Genomic DNA, 7,800 nt, shown 5'->3' on the forward strand with positions numbered 1-7,800 from the left:
ACTCAAGCCTGAGACAGGGACAGACATTCTCTGAGCCTGACAGAAGCTGGGCGGGCAAGAGATGTGCCACTGCAGGGGGAGATGGGGACGGGCCACACCGGGCGGCGCTGGGGGGTGGGGGGCAGGGGGGCTCTAGGCTGTCCCTGAAGTAAGAGAAACAGACCCTAGGAAGAAAGACAGGCGTCCCACTGGTCCCCCCTCACTGCAGACCCCTCAAATAACCCAGTGGGGCTGCTCCATAGGATGTCCGCCCTGCACCCCCACCCTCCTGTTCACAATGGGCCAACACTCCCTCTTCCCCTCCAGCAGGGCCATGGCTGGAGCCTCATTGCCCACCCCTGACCACTCCTTTCTCACCCCTGGAGCCGCCACTCCAGACTGGAGGATGACTCGATGTTGCATGCACTGGGCCCCAACGCTCTGTAAGTGTGTGTCACAACCCCCCTCTCCTGGACATGCTGAGCCCAAGACTGAGGGCTCGTGACTGGCTAGGGGACACCGCAGAAGCTCCTTCAGTGTCTAGACTCTGAGGGGAAGTGAGTCCCAGTGTCGTGCAGGGGTATAGACCACGGGGCTAGGTGTTCTGGCACCCATAGCCTGGTCGGGGGGGCACCCCAGAACTGGACAGGAGCCTAGGCAGGACTTCGGGGGAGGGAGGAACAGGTGGTTGGTGGAAAAAACAGAAGAGCCAGGGAGGTGGGACAGGAAGGGACAAGGTCTTCTCTAGGGTCGCTGTTGTGCGAAGGGCCTGAGCCTCCCCACAAAGGGGCCCCTGAGGAAACCAAGGCGACAGCACAGCAGTTTATTGACCAGACTCAGCGGCAAGAGCACAGTGAAGGCGGGCCTGTACAATCCGGCCTGGCCAGGGGCATCTGGCTCCTTAGAGCCGAAGCTGGGGACCCCGGCATCTCTGCCCTGCGCCCTCCTGGAGCCCAATGTCTGGCTGCTCCGGGCCCGTCCTGAAGTGAAGGACAGCAGGAAGGCCAGGTCCCAGAGGGGCTGAGAAGGCAGGTGGCGCCCAGAGCAGACCAGCGCCGGGTCCATGCCTGCCCCGGCAGCTGGCAGGGACGCGATTCGTGCAGGGGGGGCAGTGAGGGCATGCGGGCGGGCGGCCAGGCTCACCACACGGAGCACTTGTGGGCAGGGTTCATGGGCGAGTCCTTGGGGCAGTGGAAGGCCCGGCCGAACTCCTCGAACTGGGACACACTGCCCAGCACCCTGGGGCAGCAGGAGAGACCCACCTAGAGGGGGTCCCAGTGGCCACCACACCCCAGCTGCCCCTCCCCCTTCCCGCCTGCTCCGGCCCCAGACACAGGGAGGGGTGAGGCACAGGGCAGGCGGGCAGGCTCACCTGTAGTGCTCGGGTGCGTGCTTGTCGGTCAGCACCTGCAGGTAGATGGACTGTGACCGCCGCTTGATGCACCAGTTCTGGGCCCCGTGGTGGGGGAGGGGAGGAGAGAGGAAGATGAAGCCAAGGAGTCCATTGAGCAAACCCGGCCAACCTTCCCCCGGCACACTCAGCCTTCATCCCCTCTCCGAACCCATGGCGCCATCGCCTCTGAGGGCTGGGTGATGACACACAGGCTGAGAGCTGCGTCCCCGCCCCTGCCCACCTCCCACCTGGCCCCCACCTGGCCCACCTGGGCAAAGGCAATGAAGAAGAGCTGGTTGTGTGTGTACTTGAGCCGGTGCAGCGGGTGCTCCGGGCCGTGCTCCCGCACCCACTTCTGATAGGCCTGCGGGGTGACAGTGCGGAGCTGCGGTGCCCCCAGTGTGGTGACCTGACTTACCCTCCCCCCCAGTCAGCCCCTCACCTACCCCTGATCTGCAGACCACCCATCATGCCGAGCCCCAGGCTCCCTGCCTTCTACCTTCCCCAAACTGTGCTCCTTCTTGGGATGGCTAACCCCAGGCAGCCCTCACCCCCTCCAGGCAGCCCTCCCTGCTCTCCCTGAAGGCAGCCTGGGAGTCCCTCCTTTTCCAATGGACCTTGTGCCAGCCACAGACCCCGCCCCTCCCAGCCCAGAGCTCCATGTGGTGGGGAGGCAGGGGTGCCTATGTCCCTGGCTGAGTCCTCATCAGCCCCCCCCCCACAGGAATGAAGGGCCAGGCAAGGGCAGCTCACATAATAGGCCAGCTTGAGGCCACCCATGTCCGCGATGTTCTCACCAAGCGTGTGCTTCCCGTTCACCTGCCGAGAAGAGAAGAGGCCAGGGGCTGTCTGCGGCCCACTGGCTTCCTCAGGCCTTGCCTCCCTGGGCCCAGCCCCCCCACCATTTCCCTTTCCCAGAGGGTTTAGATGGGGCTTTGACCCCTTTGCACTCCACGTCCCATGAGTTCGTGTGAACTTGGTCACGCACTCAAGTGTGCATGCAGACCCCGGGCATGTGCACAGGGACCCGGGCACACGTGTGTGCATGTAGGTGTGCACACTTCTAGTCTGTGCGCAGCCAGGCCTCAGGGGCAGCAGGGGGGTCTCACCCGCTGGTTGTAGACGGTGAAATTATCATACAGGTGGACGATGCACTCCGCCTTGCGCAAGAAGCGGCTGTAGGAAGCCTCTGTCCACCAGTGCAGCAGGTTGCCCGAGCGGTCGTACTGGCCCCCTGTGGGCCGTGCGCAGAGTGGCTGGAACCGACTCGCAGCCCCAGAGCCCCCTCCCCGACCCGCCCACCGGCCCACGGGGACAGAAGGGCTGTGGGGTCTCCATCAGCTCATCACCACCCTGCCCCCCACCTCCTGTCCTTGCCCTCCCCCAACACCCCCTGCAGCCACCCGCGGGCCTCACCCCAGTCGTCATAGCCGTGGGTCAGCTCATGTCCAATGATGGTGCCAATGCCCCCGTAGTTCAGAGACCTGGGCCCACGGCAGCAGCGTCAGGCCCCCGCCTCGCCTGCCCTCTGGGAGCTGCATGCTGCTGCCCAGGCCCCGGGAGGCCCCCATCAGGCCAAAGGTGGCCCGGGGAGTCCTCATGGTCTTGGGGCACTCATGCCTCAGGGTTCTCATACAATATGTAAAAGGGGCTCATGATACTTTTGCAGCTGCTTTTTAGGACATCACTTCTAACAGCGCTGGGATGGGGGAAGGGACCAGGTTGGAGGAAGACATGAGGGAAACTGAGGCACCCCACGTGGGATTTGGCCTGTTTCCTCATCACTAGGGTCACTCCACTTTTGAAACACCTAAAGGAGCCTCAAACCAGGTAAGGGGGAACTCAGGACATCAAAAAGAAAGAACAAAAAAAAAAAAAGAAAAACCCTACACATTATTCTAAACAAGGCTGAAATAAGACTATATGGACCCGGGATCTGTGGCTGTCATGACTGCTGGGCCCAGCCCGGGTCAGGACACTCTGAGCAGCTTTCATGCACCCGGCAGACAAGACTGCAGAGCTGGCTCTGGCTCGTGCCAGGCTGGGTACTCACTGGGGAAAGTCAGGGTCGTAGAGCGTGGGCTGCAGAATGCCTGCGGGGAACACTACAGAGAGGACGGGGTCAGCTGGAGCCTCAAGCCACCTCCAGGCCCGGCCCCTTGCGGGACACGCCCCCTTACCCATCTGGTTCTTGTTGGGTAGATAGTAGGCATTCAGGGCCTGTGGTGGGAGCAGCCACCTGTGGAGAGAGATGGGGGTCAGTTAGGGAGGCCCCACCACCATCTCCCAGCCCGCTGCTCCTTAAAGGAGCGGCCCGGCCTGTAGCCCCGTCCTGCGCCTCCCGCAGGCTGAGCACCCCTGAGCCCCCCACGCGGTCTGCCCCACCAGCCTGCTGGCCTTGGGAAGGAGGCTTTCCCCTTGGCACCTCCCTCCCCAACTCCCCCAGCTCTGGGCCAGGCACGCACGTGGACTTGTCCACCTCCTGCCGGATCTTCTTGACTGAGAGCTGGATGCTGAAGCGGATGCTGTTCAAGACGTTCTTGAAGTAGGTCTTCTCGTGGACCTCGAACTGCGCGGGCACGGCAGCACTCAGCGGCAGGGGAGGGGCCTGGCCACACCCATTTGTGCAGGCCCCATGTCCTCCCCGAGGCCATCAGCTGAGGGCCATGCCTCCTCCTGGGCAGTGATGGTGGGCCTCCCTGGTGGTCTTGACCAAGGGTCGAAGCCCAGCCGGTCAAGCAGGGCAGGGCCAGGGGAAGACCCACCTCGTACTCCTTATCCACAGCCTCGGGTTTGAGCAGGAAGTCCGGGTAGCCCACCATCACCATCATGTACTGGAGCTGCGGGTGAGACGGTGGCCAGAGTGGGCCAGGGCCTCTGGAGACAGCCCCCGCCACCCCCCAAGGGGGAAAGCTCTAGGGCCAGCCCAGAGGTGGGGCTCAAGGACAGGGGAGACCAGACCAGGTGATGCCAACTCCACAAGGGGCATCGTTGTTTCTTCTGTTACCCCAACCTGGCATACAGTTGGCACTCGATAAGTGTTTGTGGAACTGAGAAATGGGGACAGGGTCTACTTCACCTTGGCCTGAGCAGCTGCCTTGGTCTCAGCATCCATCCAGTCCAACTCCTCCAGGCGCCGGCCCAAGATGTACTTGATGTCTTCCACAAGCTGCTGTACCTGCAGGGTCAGGGGTCAGGGATCAGGGGTCAACCCTGGAGGCCTTAGCTCTGCCCCCCCCCCGGCTCCTGGCATGAGGGGTACCAATAATTCAGTACCACTTCCTTGGCCTAAGGCTTGTTGCTGAGCACTGAGGGGAGACCTTGGAGGTGGGGATCCAGGCCCTGCACCCCCGACAAAAAGCTCACAGTCTGAAAGCAAACTACCCCAGCAACGATCAGTACTCCCAAGGCCACATCTACTGAGCATGGCAGAGAAGAAGCCTGAGGGAGAAGCCCTCCTGTGGCTGGTAGACCAGGTAGGCTTCCTGGGGGAGGTGACCTGGTGAGAAGTAGTCTGGAGCCCCAGAGGACTGAGTCCTTGTCTGCAAGGGGGTATGTGGGGCTCCCCATTCTCAGACTGAGGCCATGGGAGGACTCCATGCCCAGCCCAGCACCTGCACCCAACCCCCAAGCCCGGGGCAGCCTGACCTTGGCCTTGCTGGCAGCTGAGAAGTGCTCATGTACAAAGAGGGCTCCAAGCGCCATGCCAAAGTGGCGGTTGGCCTGGCCCAGGCAGACACGGGCCAGCTCCTGTGGCTTGTCACTGCCCTCCATCTCACGGGCCAGCTCGTGCAGCGCGTCTCGGAACGGCGGTGACAGGTGCTCACTCAGGACCACCACTACACGCCACACCAGGTAGTTGTGCAAGATCCTGAGCGCCAGGTGAGACAGCCGGGTGTCCAGACAGGCCCCCATGCCAGGGCCATCCGAGGGCACCACCCCACCCCCTGCAGACCCCCCAGCCTGGGGTTAGACCTAGCCCCCACACGGGAGTGAGCACATGGGCACATGGAGGTGGAACCTGGAGTGGCCTGAGCCCCAGCAGGGAAAGGGGCTGGGCCCACACACAGCAGGACACACTTCCGCCCCTCCGCCCAGAGGAGTGCCAGAGGCTAACTTGCTATGGGGCGCTCAAGGTGACTGTCTGCCTCAGGCCTGGCCTTAGGAGGCCTCTGCTCCTCCCCAAGGAGGCCAGAAACCAGGGAGGCTCTCCCATCGGCGGCAGCCCTGGTGCCGCAGAGCTACAGCCACACCTTCCCTCTCTGAGGTCTGGACTCCCTCTGTTCCACGACCCCCGGATGGGCAAGCTGCAGCTCAGGCAGCTCACAAGCCCTGCCCGGGTCCCAGGGAGTAGGGGAGAGCCACGTCTGAATCTGGGGATCTAGACTCCTATTGCAGTGCTCTTCACCTTCCTCCCCAGAGTGGCTACTGGACAGAAGTGAAAATGGGAATTCAAAGCTCGCGAAACAGACAGATGTGCGGTGCAGGGGAGGGGCCCGGAGGGGCAGGCAGGCAGGGATGGGTGACTGGCAGCAGTACCTGCGGGGTGTGGAGCGGATGAGCTGGGACACCTGCTGCATGTAGTCCGTGGCCAACAGCACCACCTCCTCATCCTCCGAGAAGTCCTCCTGGAAGATCTGGTCCAGCAGCCACTTCCACTGCAGCTGTCATGGGGGCAGGGGGGGAGCACAGTAGGGCTGGGTGTGGCAGGGACCACAGATGACCGGGAGGGAGTCCAGGAGAGGCATGGGGGGACACAGGAACCTACGGCTCTGGGGAAGGGACAGCCGGGGAGTCCCAGGATCGGTGCCCCCCATCTCGGTGGGCTGCACTCACATGGGGGGTGATCTTCTGCAACTGCCCCAGCGTCACCTTGTTGTACATGGAGCCGACATCTCGCCGGAGGTCATCGTACTCTGACACTGTGATCTGTAGACGGAGGTAAGCGTTGACCCGGTGCTGCCTCCGGGTCCCCTCTCCTCAGTCCACATGGTCCCCCAGCTTACATTGGCCAGCCGCTGCTCCAGCTGCAGGATCTCCTGCGCCTTCTGCTCCACAGCATCAGCTCCTAACAGGCTGAGCAGGCGCTCCATGAACACCCGGTATGCTGCCAGGATCTGCACCAAGAGGGAACATTTCAAGGGTGGGGGTCAGTGTCGGGCCCTAGTCCATCCCTCCTGGAGCCCCCAGCCTTCCCTGCCATCCCATCCCATGCCCCGCACCTTCTCACTCTCCTCGTCCTGAGCTAAGTACAGGGTCCTCTCCGGCAGAGTGAGCCCATCCTGGTCAATCTGGGGAGAGGGATGGGGTCAGAGGTCAGAGATCAGAGGTCAACGTGCCAGGTTCCTGCAAACAGACTGATGTTCTGTCCAAATGGCCAGAGGATTGGCCAGATAAACGCTATCACAAACCCCAGGAGCACAAAGACATTTCCCCTCCCTCCATCCAGAGAAGCTGGTAGAAACCCCTACCCTTAACCAGCCTAGCCTGGAGACACGGGGGAGGTGGTAGCCCATGCCCCCATTCTTCCTCCTGTAAGCCTTCACCTTCCCCACCTATGAAGGGCACTCGCGGAGCCCACCCTGAGAGTTGGGGCTCCTGGCATTCTGTCTCGCCCCAGCCCACTGGCACACCCCTCCTTCCGTGCTCTCACAGCCTGCCACAGGACTGGGAAATTGCGGCTCCCGCGGCTCCACTAAACACCGCAATTACTCGAGGGAAATTACTTGTGCCCTCCTCCCGCGCTATGCCGGTGTGCGCTCCCCTCCCTTCTCTTCCCCTCCCCTTCTGCACCGGTCGCCTAGAGTCGGGCCGCGCGCGTGCAGGACCAGGGCCTTGGCACCCCCGGCCCGGGCCGGGCGCCGTAACTGGGGAGGGAGACGCACTCACGCGGATGACGTAGCGCGAGGAGTTCCTGTCGTCCAGGCTGACCGTGAGCGAGAAGAGCGCCGCGGCACTGTACACGCCCTGGGCCTTGTACAGCAGCCGGTTGAGGTCCCAGAGCGCCGCGGCCCCGGGGCGCTCGGCGGCGCCGCCCAGGTCCCAGCCCCCGCAGTCCTCGATGACTTCGAGCATGGGCCGCGGGCCGAGCCGCTCGATCTCGCGCATGTCGAGGCACGAGCGGAAGAAGGCGCGCACCTTGCGCTGGGCCGCGCCGCCCGGCCCACCCCCGGGCCGCGCCAGCAGGCGCCGCAGGCGCTCCTCGTTCTGCTCANGGCAGCCCCGCCCGGGCCCCGGTGGCGCTGCGCCCCGCGCCCAGCGGGAAGCCGGGGGGCAGCGAGGCCCCGCGCGCACCTCCCGTGCCGCACCGGCTCACGTATTTGACCTCCTGGAACTCGTCGTAGTGCGCGGTCATCGAATATGGGGTCTCCATGGTGCCGCTGGTGCCGCCGCGCAGCCCCTGGCGATCTCAGCTACAGGATGAGCCG

At 63.6% G+C, this 7,800-nt stretch overlaps 1 protein-coding gene across 1 annotated transcript; it reads right to left on the bottom strand.

Annotated features, from left to right (window-relative positions):
• Positions 1-794: 794 nt before the first annotated feature.
• ECEL1 (endothelin converting enzyme like 1) lies at positions 795-7,580 on the bottom strand. Its single transcript, XM_034655396.1, has 17 exons — positions 7,262-7,580; positions 6,595-6,663; positions 6,379-6,489; positions 6,209-6,301; positions 5,912-6,036; positions 5,021-5,243; positions 4,452-4,550; positions 4,138-4,212; positions 3,838-3,941; positions 3,553-3,611; positions 3,426-3,477; positions 2,789-2,856; positions 2,482-2,606; positions 2,126-2,191; positions 1,641-1,736; positions 1,352-1,428; positions 795-1,218 (listed from the first exon to the last, which is right to left on the bottom strand). Exons 1-17 carry the CDS (start codon positions 7,478-7,480, stop codon positions 1,119-1,121), a joined length of 1,761 nt encoding a protein of 586 aa, XP_034511287.1. The 5' UTR covers positions 7,481-7,580; the 3' UTR covers positions 795-1,118.
• Between the last annotated feature and the right edge of the window lie 220 nt (positions 7,581-7,800).

This window comes from Ailuropoda melanoleuca, chromosome 2, assembly GCF_002007445.2.
Source record: "Ailuropoda melanoleuca isolate Jingjing chromosome 2, ASM200744v2, whole genome shotgun sequence".
Taxonomy (NCBI): Eukaryota; Metazoa; Chordata; class Mammalia; order Carnivora; family Ursidae; genus Ailuropoda; species Ailuropoda melanoleuca.